Source organism: Debaryomyces fabryi, assembly GCF_001447935.2.
Source record: "Debaryomyces fabryi strain CBS 789 chromosome Unknown contig00027, whole genome shotgun sequence".
Classification (NCBI taxonomy): domain Eukaryota; kingdom Fungi; phylum Ascomycota; class Pichiomycetes; order Serinales; family Debaryomycetaceae; genus Debaryomyces; species Debaryomyces fabryi.
The window spans coordinates 33,612-47,042 of NW_015385453.1; the positions used below are offsets into that span (position 1 = coordinate 33,612).

General features: G+C 35.1%; 5 protein-coding genes across 5 annotated transcripts; 3 read left to right on the plus strand and 2 right to left on the minus strand.

Annotated features, from left to right (window-relative positions):
- Positions 1-8: 8 nt before the first annotated feature.
- Positions 9-5,021, plus strand: INT1 (Int1p; the record flags this gene model as incomplete). Its single annotated transcript, XM_015610631.1, has 1 exon — positions 9-5,021. One exon carries the CDS (start codon positions 9-11, stop codon positions 5,019-5,021), a length of 5,013 nt encoding a protein of 1,670 aa, XP_015468534.1.
- Positions 5,022-5,207: 186 nt separating this feature from the next.
- Positions 5,208-6,182, plus strand: AC631_01802 (cleavage polyadenylation factor subunit; the record flags this gene model as incomplete). Its single annotated transcript, XM_015610632.1, has 1 exon — positions 5,208-6,182. One exon carries the CDS (start codon positions 5,208-5,210, stop codon positions 6,180-6,182), a length of 975 nt encoding a protein of 324 aa, XP_015468535.1.
- Positions 6,183-6,303: 121 nt separating this feature from the next.
- Positions 6,304-7,500, minus strand: TIF5 (translation initiation factor eIF5; the record flags this gene model as incomplete). Its single annotated transcript, XM_015610633.1, has 1 exon — positions 6,304-7,500. One exon carries the CDS (start codon positions 7,498-7,500, stop codon positions 6,304-6,306), a length of 1,197 nt encoding a protein of 398 aa, XP_015468536.1.
- Positions 7,501-7,782: 282 nt separating this feature from the next.
- AC631_01804 (uncharacterized protein) lies at positions 7,783-9,096 on the minus strand (the record flags this gene model as incomplete). The annotated part of the gene is made up of 1 exon (XM_015610634.1): positions 7,783-9,096. The coding sequence occupies one exon, from the start codon at positions 9,094-9,096 to the stop codon at positions 7,783-7,785; it is 1,314 nt and encodes a 437-aa protein (XP_015468537.1).
- A 500-nt stretch (positions 9,097-9,596) lies between these two features.
- AC631_01805 (uncharacterized protein) lies at positions 9,597-12,896 on the plus strand (the record flags this gene model as incomplete). Its single annotated transcript, XM_015610635.1, has 1 exon — positions 9,597-12,896. One exon carries the CDS (start codon positions 9,597-9,599, stop codon positions 12,894-12,896), a length of 3,300 nt encoding a protein of 1,099 aa, XP_015468538.1.
- Between the last annotated feature and the right edge of the window lie 535 nt (positions 12,897-13,431).

Below are 13,431 nucleotides of genomic sequence, written 5' to 3' on the forward strand. Positions count from 1 at the left end.
TAAAAGAAATGAATCAATACTCTAATACACTAGACGCGTCGGAACCAACAGACGGTAAGGAACCCACTTCAATCAATAACTCCCCAGTTAAACCATTAAGTTTCCCCAAGCAGAATTTAGACAGTCATAATTCAAACATAAACCTGAGAGCTTCCAATTCAGATTTAAATAATAAAGAATTCAATTCTAGTTCTGATACATGCATAAGTGAATCAGAATCTCCAAGACCTACCAACGAAAACAAAAGTAATACTAATAATAATTCCTTTGACCGTAATTTCAGCTTTGATGATTCAGATCAAATTAATAAGACGATTCAAACTAAAATCAAGTTAGAGGATGAAGAGTTTTCTTTTATCGCTCAAACTCCTATGACTTCAACTATAGATTTAAATAATCCTAGCAAAGAGGACGAAGCAACTTCAAACTATAATAACTCGTCACCAAATAAATCAATAATGAAGAAAACTGATTCTTCGTCTCCTTCGAGAAAAAATGTTGTATTTACAAACTCAACTCCTGAAATACATCACTATCCAGCGAATAAATCGAATATAACTACCATTTCAAATGAAGAGAGCATTGACCAATTGCCACACGAATGGAATGAGCTTCCGAAGGAATCATCTCAATCTTCAGATGAGGATAATCAGACACCTCCTGTACCTCCTGTCCATAGAACTGATACGTTTTCGTCACTTTTGCAGGATGATAATAAAGATGATATGGATAGAGATACTTTAAACGAATTAAAATTAAAGCACCAGAATTTTAGTAATTTATCGTTAAATGAAAAACTAGATGTCTTCCTATCGAATAAACACATGAAGACAGAGGAATTAGATGATCATTTAACTAATTTGGACAATGCAGTTAAAAATAAGACTGGGACAAACATTCACGTTTTATCATTGGATTTGAAGAGACAAGAACAAAATGAAGTAGAGAATCCATTAAACTCATTGATGAAATCATCAGAAGTTAGATTAAGATCAGCAGGTTCTTCTCAATCATCTTTACAGTCGTTAGTGGATAACAATCGATACTTGGAATCAAATGGACGCCAGTTTATCCCTAACAAGGGAATTGAACTTAATGATGGTATCAAAGGGTTTTCTAATCATATGGTTGAGGCATTAATACCCACAGATAATAATGAAATCGAGCGAGAAGGAGAGGAAGACGAAGAAGAAGAAGTAGGGTTAATGATGAAAACTCCATCAAACAGTCGTATAAATGAATTAAAACAATCAGAAATGAACGACTCAGAAAACGAAGAGTTCCATGATTCATTTGACACAAATACAGAACAATCAATTATGAATTTATTGAAAAGTGCATCGAATTCAGATTTGAATAAGCCAAATTTCCAATTCCAATTAGGAAGCGTGTTGATAAAGCAAGAAGACGAAAAGGAAGACGAAGAAGAAAAAGAAGAAAAAGCAGAATGTAATGTATTTGTCAAAGATGAACCCAAGGATTCAGGTGGGAATGAAGATATGTTATTTTCAGATGATGAACAACATCAGTTAACCAAGTCTGAATTTATACGAGATGATGGACTTAAAAAGGAATCTGATATTAATTACCATGAGTATGAGGCAACTTCAAAAATTGAATCAGTCTCAGGCTATGGTAGAACACATAAGGATATAAGGTTAATTAAATCTGATGTGAATAATACTCAAGGAGGTAAAGAAAATGAGTTAAATAATGATAACATACCGAAAGTAACTGACGAGACGTCAATTGATGATACATCGGAAGTCACGGAAAGTGTCAATAAATTCTCCATCAGAGATCATATAGATAGTGATTGGAAATTTGAGGATAGTAATGATGGTGATAGGGAGGATAATGATGATTATACCAACAATGAGTTGACAACGGTGAATGATGACAGACTTGAAAACAACAATAAAGGAACAGGTATGTATTCAAACACCAAAGGTGAAAGCTTGTTGAATGTGAATTTATCGCCCAATATTTCGGTTAATTCACAAGAATTTAAGGATGCATCTGACCATTTTATTGGCAAGACATTGGCTCCACGTAGTGTTGATGAAGCGATTGATGCTACTCACCCACCAGTTCCGCTGAAAGACTTAAGTCAAAATAATAAAGCATCAGATAGACTGGAAGATTATGATGAGAATGTTTTAGCTAATTCTTCTAACATCGCACCTCCTGGTGAGATTACTTTGCCACAAGTTGAAGCAAATAATTATTCTTCATTTGATGAAATAACGAAGAATCTTGAAAGATCCAATAATTCGTACGAGGAATCATTATCTGCAGAAAATGATGTAGATAACACGCCTCTCAACTTCATCTCGATCTGGCATTCACAAGAAAGGCAGAAGAAGCCATATAATACTCATACCAATAATCATATTTCGACTTTGACCTATGATGTTAACAAGCCATCAGAAAATGATTCAAATAAAGTCAAATTCCCTTCCTCATTGCAACCTAAGAAGTTTAAAGAAGTCAATGTTATGTCCAGAAGAGTTGTTAGCCCAGGTTTTGAAGACCTACACGTTTCTGGATTTTTACCTGAACTATCAGAGGATTCAGGTTTTGGAAGCCAATTGAAGCTTTTTAAATCTGGATATAATACATCTGGTATGAGTAACTATTCACAAGTTCTTGAAAGTAACGGTCAGAAGTATGCCCCTTTAAATACAAGAAATGTTTTGTCTAATCTTGACAACAACCCTAATGTGGTTGAACCACCTAAGGTTGGAAATAATTGGAACAAGAATTTGCTGAAACAAGGATTCAAGATCAGCAGGTCTCTTAAACCAGAAGCGAATGCAAGTAGATCTTTGAAACCAGAGGATTCACATACTCAAACTAAGCAATCGAAATTTAGAGTACCATCATTTGAAATAAAGAGAACAAATTCCACATTATCCCCAAGAAACCAATATGATGAAATTTTCGAGGATGTCATAAAGCAACCACCTACTATCAAAAGTCACGGCATGAAGACATTACCTAGCATGGATCGCGATGATGTGAAGCGGATACTAGCAACGAAAAGAGTTATAAGCCAGGACGAATATTCCAAAGTTAAATTGATTGGTAATAGTAAAAAGAATTCCATCGTTAATGAGCCGAATGACAAATATGACGATCTACAACAACATGCATCCATATGTAACGTTTCTACCGAATCAAGTCCTGTTCTCGATAAAAATGTTTTACCTCATCTAGCAAATGAGTTATTAAGGATCCCTTCTGCTCTCTTATCGAAAGATCAGCTTTTCAATGAATTTGGTTTCCCCCCAAAGACTTCAGATAATATATTTAATAATTCGCAGTCTCCATCTAGAACTACTTCTGTTATACATAATAAGGAATCAGCTGCACCTTTAGAAGACTATGTGACCTCAAAGCCTCTTCCAAGTGCTATGGATATCGATCAAGTTCAAAAATTAGAACAATCACCAGAGACTAATATGTCACCAATAGATAATGATGTTTCACTTGCGAAAGCTTATCAGACAACTGCAACTCCAGAGAGTATGTCACCCAAAAAGAGAATGTCACCAATTAAAATTGGTTCTCCTGTTAAATTGGTCAAGAAAGATTCAGGTATTAATAAATCTTTTTCGTCTCCTTCTAAAACTGATGATAAAGAAAACGAGGATGGTTCTTTTGCTGAACAGGAACTAGTCAACATCAAATTGAGAGATTCACCTAAAAAAAGTGAAACTAAAAACCCAAAACATGATTACAAGCCTAGTACTGTTTCAGTTCCCTCCTTTTATTCTAATGATACTTCGAGTACCAAACCCTTAAGTATGGTAAACAAGGATTATCACACTGCATGGCAACAACAAAAACAGCAAAAACAACAAGAACAACAAGAACAAGAACAGCTACACGCCGAACCTCAGCTAGATGTTAAAGACCCATTGCCTGGATTACAAGAAAGAGGAAGATTATTCTTGAGAGTTATCGGATTGAAAAATATCGATTTGCCTGATATTAATGATCATCATGCAGATTTCTCGATTACGTTGGATAATGGTGTTCATTGTATTAAAACCTCCAACTATAAAATGGATTCCCATAATACCTTAATAAACAAGGAATTCGAGTTAACTGTCGGAAACTCTTTAGAATTTATTCTCACAATGAAAGCTAGCTACGAAAAATCTAGAGGAAAACTAGTTGAAGTCAAAGAAAGAAGGGTCGTGAAGTCAAAAAATAGAATTAGTCGTCTCTTTGGATCCAAGGATATTATTACTACAACAAAATTTGTTCCTCAAGATATGAAGGATAATTGGTCTAATAAGGTTGCGCAAGATGGATCGTTTGCAAGATGTTATGTTGATTTGGACCAATATGAGAGTAAGATCACTGGTGAAGCTTGCAATTTTAATATTACTTGTTTTAACGAGTGGGAAACAATTCCTGGAAAAGACAATGGACCTAGGACCAGATGTCAACCATACAGAATTGGACAACTTGAAGTCAAAATGTTGTTTGTACCAAGAACTAATAATCAAGAAATTTTGCCTACAAGTATCAAATCTGCATATGAGTGTATAGAAGATTTGAACCAAGAATCAAACTTGACCCATGAAGGATATTTGCATCAAGAAGGTGGCGACTGTGAAATATTGAAAAAGAGGTATTTCAAATTGCAAGGTACATCATTAGTTGCTCATAGTGAATTCTCACACAAGACTAGAGCTAAGATTAACCTTTCAAAGATTGTCGATGTGATTTATGTTGATGAGACGGATATTAACAAATCGTCCGCTAATTATAGAAACTTCAGTGATGTTATTTTAGTACCTCACTCATTTAAGATTAGGTTTGCTAATGGGGAAGTGATTGACTTTGGAGCTCCAAACAGGAATGAGAAACTTGCATGGGTTGCAATTTTAGAAAAGATTGTTTATCGTAATAAATTCCGCCGCCAACCTTGGGTTAAATTAATGATAGAGGAAGCAAATGCAAAGAAGGAACCTAATGAACGTTCTCGTACAAAAAAGATTTTTTAATTATATGTTTATTTAGAATTGCATTCGGATATTTTGTTTATATATTTAATTCTATACTAGTAAATTTAATTTTGATACCAATTATATCACGTGATAATTATAGATGTTTTTCTAAAATATCAAATTGGAGCAAAACTTAAGAATGGTAATTCTTCGTAATATTATACGTATATTTAACAGAATCAAATGGCTGGGAAACACTCCGACGACGAGGACGCATATCTTTACGGATCAGATGATGATAATGATCAACCAGTTTCCAAAAAACAGAAGATAACAGAACAGAGCGATGAGTCCCAAGAAAAATCATCGAAGACAAAGCAAAGTGAAGCAGAAGCGAAGGATGGCGAAGAGAATAACAGTGATGAAGATGAAGACAATGATTCTGAAGAAGAATCTGATTCAGATGATGACATAGAGTTTGTCATAGGTGAAAGCGCACCAAAAAGTGGACAGACAATAACGACATCAGGACCTCAAAATGATACAATTGACGCTGTTACTGATATAGATGGTGGCGATAAGAATGCTACAACTACAATTGTTTCTAATCAAGCAGACAAAGGATCTAGTATTGATATAAATTCTGTGGCACAATTGGATGGTAAACCTCTCACACAAGTAGATTTAGAGAAACTTAAAGATAAACCATGGAGGTTTCCGGGGGCAGATATATCAGATTATTTTAATTACGGATTTGATGAATTTACATGGACAGCATACTGTTGCAAACAGGATAAATTAAGAGGCGAATTTAATCCACAAAAATTGATGGCGCAATTAATGAGTGGTGGTGCTGGGCCACCACCTATGCCACCTAACAAGAATGGCTCTAATAATACCCCTTCAAATAAACCTAACAGTATGCTGCCTCCAATGGGTATGCCTCCGATGGGTATGATGCCACCAGGTATGCCAATGATGCCAGGAATGCCAGGAATGCCTAACATGCCAAACATGCCAAACATGCCAAACATGCCAGGAATGCCTAACATGCCTAACATGCCAAACATGCCTAACATGCCTAATATGCCTAATATGCCTAACATGCCAAACATGTCCAATATGCCAAATATGCCAAATTTCATGAATAATAATAGGCCCGGTCAAGTACCGAATTTTGGAATACCTCCACCACCACCCCCTCAAAATAGACGTTAGGTAAGTATATAAACAATTACAATGAATAAATAAAGAAAAGACTTAAGTGTATTAAACTATATATACGATATTATGTATTGAGTATGCCATAAAACGAACATCATAAATGAAGGAAAAGAAATTATTCATCGTCACTTTCTTCATCAGCTTCTTGAAGCCATTTAAGGAATGGTTTAGCTGCTTTACGAACTTTCTTTGAAATATCTTTAGGAACATATTTCTTGGAAACCTTAGAACCCCACGCAGTAATAACTTCTTCACTAATTAAGTCTTTATCATAAACTGTGACCAAAATCTTTGGGAGAGCAGGAATTAAAGCTTGATTTTCTAATCCCAAGTATCTTTCTAAACCACCCAAGAACGCCTTTTCGAAGTCAGCATCATGGTCAATCAATTTAGCTAATAAACCTAAATGTTCTTCAATCTGTTCGATTATATCATTATCGAATAATGTCTGAGCTAAAACTTGAATAGTTTCAGGATCTTCAAGAATGTCTAATTCGACAATCTTCTTATAAATATCAATATCGCTTGGCAAGTCGTCTTTTGAATCCTTAGATTCATCCAATAACCATTCCCCAAACTTATTGAATTTTTCTTGGTTTTCATTTAAAGTCAAACCTTCTAATTCTCTAGCTCTTGCTTCAATTGCTTCCTTCGACATATCAACAGCCCAGTCATCATCAGCAACTTCAATGGTTTCATTAGCTAATGCAGCTGCTTCAGCATTGATTTTTTTAGTTAAGACATCATCATCATCATTTTGTTCACCAGCTGGTTTTTGATTAACAGTCTGCCCTGAAGCAATATCAGAAATAGACTTACCACCACCAACAACATTGGCGGTAGCAGTGGCAGACTTCTTACCCTTACCTCCCTTACCACTACCTGCTGGTGGATTCTTCAAAATATATGAGTATAACTTATGTCTTGGATCAATAACCGAAATATGACCACATGCTTTACAATCTCTTTGAAGTCTATCCTTTTCTTTAATTTGAATTTCAGTTTCTGGATTCTTGCAACTTGCACACAAAACAAACTTATTAATGAATCCATCCAATGAATCTTGTAATTCGCTTGCATCATGACTACCATTAATTAAACAACGTTCTGTGTTAGTTTGAGCACCCAATTCATAACCGAAGTATTTGATAACGTAATCTGGTGATCTTCCCAAAGCTCTGGCAACTTCTGCCACGTTAACAATGACAGTTTTAATACCATTCCCTCTACCTTCAACCTTTGATTGAATCAAAGGCATCTTATAACGGTAGAACGGATCTGTGTTATCACGACAAATATTTACAAACGACATATTGATTTATTTGGTATCGTATTAATATAGAAATGAATTACTATGTGAAATAAATTTACCGTTGTTCTATACCTTTACTGTTGGTGATATTGATTACTGATGAAATTTTTTTGATTAAACATTTTGTGCATCCAAAGTCACGTGATATATAAGTTTATAAGATACATGCCTATAACGATCTAAAGGAAGTCTTTAGAGCATAAAGTAGTGAAGTGATTCGTTAAATAACAATGCTAGACGTCTTCGGTTGATATAGATGTATAATCAAATTATTTCTATTAATTATTTAAATTCTAGACTAGGAAAAGCGTTAGCTTTTGATAGCACCATACACCTGTTAGCATGAGATAGATAACCCTTTATCTTACCACTACTTATTAGATTTGCCAAAATACATTCGACTGAATCCAAGCTATATGCGAAGTTGGAATCATCATATTTATGTTTTGTTGAAAATTCTAGAGCTAATTGAATAGCACTTAGTGGTATAATATGAGATTTAGTTTCTGAGTTTAGCGAATTAATTATTGAGACGGTCTTTTTGACAAGTTTTAGATAGCATAAAGATTTCATCATTTCAAATAAAAGATAAAGATGCCTCTTTAACAATATTAATTGGTATTTGGTTAAGGCTTGGTCGAATTTTTTTAAGTTACCATTCTTTATGGCATCAAACAAATTGTCCTTGTATATTAACTTTAGGTTTGGAAATTTCTCCCACATTTCGTTCGATGGAGACAACCGTTTGTTGTAAAGCTTTAGTGGCAACAAAACAATCAATATTTTCTCTGTTTGATGTTTCACGTTTTTGGGATCTGAATAGCAAGACAAAATCTCCATTGCCTTTACTAACTTCTCTTCACTAGCAGCGAAATCTGCGTCATCAAGCGAAAGTAATGCGCTATAATACAAGTATGTAACAGCGTACCTTTTTGAGGAGCCGGCACCATTCAATTTGGGTAAGTTGAATCTCGTACCTTTTAAGGCCTTTTCAACAGACTTCGCCAACTCTAACTTACCTAGCTTGAAGTAAATCTTAATGAGATTCCCCAAGAAAAAATAAATATCTAACCTTTTCGATTGAGTCAAATCAAGATTCTTATCATTTAATGACAACTTAAACAGCCCATTTATCGTAGCAGCTAGACGCTCCAACGAGGAAGATGAGGTGCCATACTCGTTATTTTCCAAATTAGAAAGCTCTATTTCTTCTTCCTCCGGAAAATTCTTCAGCCTTACCTGGTAAACGCTTATTAACTCGGTGCATGCATTGATAAGCGGTTTATTGATCCAATTAGTCTGTGTGTCTGCTGCTCTGTTCAAATTATTCACCATTTCATTCAAATCGAAAAATGACGCATTGATATTGTTAGCAATATAAACCGATTTCATCAACTTCAAATAACTTCGAATAACATTACGAAACTTTTCTGGGACAGGATAGAGATCGAAATCATTGGGCTCTGGGAAATGAGCTCTGATAGTACCTTCGTTAATCCCAGGATTAATGGTAATGCAGGTCCTGAATTTTTGTGAGTCCTCCGAATTCACCAGCAGGCAAACCTTCTGGATGTACTCCGACAACGGTGTATTCATGTTTATCCTACCTAGCGCCCGATAAACTAGACATCGAGGTGCTCTATGTAACTATTCTATGTCTTGTATCCCATACTACCATACTGCATATAGATTTAAATGCCACAAAACCCCAAAAAACGTCATTCTTACACCTTCAACGTCGATCTCCAGGAGCATGAAAGAATGATAATGGTGTTCCGGACCATGCAAACATCCCCAGACTTTCAACCCTTGTATATCTTGGCTGAATAAACTTACTGTGCCAGTATTGTAGATCCGGACCAGGATTTTAAATAGGAGTAGCTCGTCTTCCAAAATAATCGTGTTGATTACATAAGCATTTGAAAAACTCGCTAAATCACTAACAAGTGAACTAAATGTTTAACAAACTAGTAAAGGTCAATACGTTGGAGACCAGTTAAGTGATAGTTTATGGAATTTTAAGAAAATATAAGCAAACAATAGAGAGATAATTATTCATACCAAAGAAAATCAAATAACTACGAGCAAACTTGAGGATGAATAGTAATTTTAATAACGGTACTAATCCTTCATCTCCACCTCCTTCGATAAGTCTCACGCCATCAAATTCTTGTAAAAATACAGGAAAGCCAAGGAGCAGATCAGGGACGTTGCCATCGTCTTTTTTGAGTGCAGGTGGAGCTATGAGCAATGCGGGATCGTTGTTGGAAGAAAATGGCCCAATGGCCAATTCAACCGGTTCGTTGGCAAATAGCTACAACTCGGAATCATTGTGTTTGCCAACTATGGACACGATTTCGCTTGCAGTTTCATCATCGCCAAACACACAAGCTGTCGACATTCCGAATGGAGGAAATAGCAACTCAAGAAGGATGAGATCAGGGTCATTGTTTTCGACCAATTCAATCTGGAATGATGATGCATTATCGCTTCATTCACCATCGCAAAATGGCACAAGCATGCTTGATACATTTGATCTTAACAGTACTGCTAATACTAATTGTAAGAGTAATGTTAATGATACTAGCAGCACGAATAGCAATAATAGTTTCATAAGCCCAGTACTTCATGCCCAAAACTCCACGGTATCACATCATAGTAATACTAATCCGTCAAGCACACCTACATCGGCCAATAATAATGCGAATATGAATACTACTAGCAATCAAAGATACAGATCATATACGACAACCGCAGCTATACCAAACGTTAGTTCATCTTCAATATCTTTATCGAATAATTCTTATTCGATTGATCCAATGAACTCGAACATGATGAGTAGTTCTCCATTTCCTCCTTCTAATAAGACAAATGACATAAATGCATTGTTGGACAATTTAATGATCAATATGAATAATAATCATAATTCGAATAATACGAGACACAGATCCCAAACTTATTCGGGTACCACACCTGTATTACCTGAATCCAGCCTTCAGCAGCAACTACCATCTCAACAGCAGCACCAAGAACAGTTATTAGCACAAAACTTATTCCAGCAAAACCCTCTGCAACACCCAAATCATGTTTTGGGCCAAAAGCCTTTATTGCAAGATGACTTTGTTTTATCTCAATTAATGATCACGACTTCCTTCGAGAATCCAAAGTTGGGTCCAACTATGAGTATTTTGTTTGATAATTTACCTCAATTTATTGACTCAATAAAATTATGGTCTATTTTAAATAATTCTTTGGGCAATAATAGATCGTTGGGAAATATAAAAAGTGTGAGAATCTCTTCAACAAGTACTTCTAAATTAGCTTTAGTCGAATGTACTTCTGTCGACTTGGCAATGACATTGAAAGCTAATTTTAATCATTTGGAATTAGTTCCAGGAGTTGTTTTATATGTGGCATTTGCAAAATTTGCTGAAAATTCAAATGGCGGTACAAATAATAATGAGGCTTCATATACGAGTGGAAACTCTAATCCGGCGGCATCATTGCAGCCAGCTCCACAGAAAAATGGTGGTGTACGTTCAGTTTCTGAAGCCTCGAAGCCTTCACCTACCGATTTGTTGTCTATCCGAGATAACTTAGTCGCAGCTATTAATAGATTATCCAGCTCTAGTAAAGTTGTTGATTTGAATAAAATAGTATCCATCATCAACAAGTCAATTTCTTATCCAAATGAGAATTATCAAGATAATTTTGGTCCTTTACCTGATCCAATTCCGTTACGTCAATTTGATTCTCCTAAGTTAAGAGAATTACGTAAGGTTTTGGAAAATAGTGAACAGCTACCATCTCAGGCATCTGGCGCTAATAACATATCAGATTCTGATGAAAATGAAGCTTCAAATAAAGTAATGAATCAGTTGGAATTAGAAGAATTATGCTTAGCAATGTTAGATGAGTTACCAGAGTTATGTTATGATTACCTTGGTAATACTATAGTACAAAAGATTTTCACAGTTGTTGAATCTCCTCTCATCAAGTTAATGATGGTAAAGGAAATTACTCCGTTTTTAACCCAATTAAGTATTCATAAAAATGGGACTTGGGCAATCCAAAAGATTATTAACTTATGTAATGAAGATTATCAACAAAAGTATCTCATTGGTGCAAGCTTAAAGCCCTACGCGGTTAAATTATTCAATGATCAATTTGGTAATTACGTGTTACAGGGTTGCCTCAAATTTTCTTCACCATTCAATGACTTCATGTTTGAGACAATGCTAGACAATTTTCTTGAAATTAGTTTTGGTAGGTTTGGAGCAAGATGTATTAGAACCATTTTAGAAACTGCAAATGAAAGTAATGTAATTTCAAATGAACAAGTAATACTAGTGGCTGGATTGATTGTTGAGTTTGCCAACGAATTAGTTGTTAATAGTAATGGATCCTTATTGATTACATGGTTCTTGGACACATTCAATGGGTGTGGAGCAAGTAAAGACAATAGATTTGAGCTATTAACAGAAAAGCTCTTGCCCAATTTAGAAAAATTGTGTATTCACAAATTAGCCAATTTAACTATATTGAAGATCTTGAATAATAGATCCGATCTTAACCTGAAGCAAACTATTATGGATTCGATCTTTGGCAAGTTTGAAGGATCTGAAGATGATTTTAATAAACCTCCCTCAAAATTATTAGAATCCATTCTTAGCGAGACTCAGGAAAATTCAGCGGGCCCATTGTTTGTTTATAAGATTTTATCCAATCCATTGATGTTGACTGTTAACGAAGAGAATGATTCCGATAAAAATACTAAATATCAACAATTCATTATTCAACAAATTAGAAGGATACTTTTAGAAGTAAACATAACTAATTTCCAGGCTTATAAGAAGTTGATGGATGAGGTTGGATTATCAACAACAAGGTTGAATAGATCTACCTCTATAGGAAACAGAAGGAATAAAAGAGGGGGTCGTGCCAATTCTAACTCAAATAAAGGTCCACAGGGCCAATCCCAAATACCTCAGCAGCATATAATTAATCCAATGGGGTATTTGGTTGGACAAAATGTTCCAGTTCAAAATGCATCCGCTGGTCAGAATTATGGGTTACCGCCTCAAATTGCTCAGCAGCAACAACAACAACAGCAGCAGCACTCCCGCCAGCAACAACAACAACAACAAATACAGCAACAAGGTTATCATATGATGATGCCTCCTCAAATGATGATGTCCATGAATAACCAGCCTCAAACTAACCTCGGTCCTCAACAGCATGGGATTCAACCTCAGCAATTGAGCCAACAGCAGCAACATGATATGGCTGTCATGCAGCAATTGGAACAATTATCCTTAAGCTCCGCAGCTTTAGGATATAATTCCAATCCAGGTACGCCTGGAGTGAGTACTGGACAAAGAAATCTGTTTTTCTAAGTCACGAATTATATATCTATAGAACCGACTTATTAAAACCTAGCGACAAATTCGTCATCACTCAATTTACTAAAATCATATCAATTTAAAAATCATTTTCGCTCAAAAAAAATATTTAATGCTTCATTTCGTTCATTTTCTGTATTGGGTTATTTATTTATATACATACAATTATCATCTTGTATAAATAATATTTAATATATTAATCTTAGGTATTCAATCGTTCCTATTACATAACTTTGTAACAATATGCCCTGGTACTTCTTATTACATAGAAACACTTCTTCCGCAGATAATGTGAAATCCTGTATATTGCATTATTATTCTTAATGGCGATAAATCGATTCACAATCACATATGTATTGATCATATAATATCATTAAATCGACATTAGTAAGAATAAAACTAAAGCATTAGGTTTTCTTTAAGCTAGTCTTCAGTTAGCATAGAATCAAAGCAATATTAATTGTGGTGATTGTTGTTTGAATTCATAAGGATTCTGTTTAACGTGGTGTGAATTTGCTTTTAAGTTTAC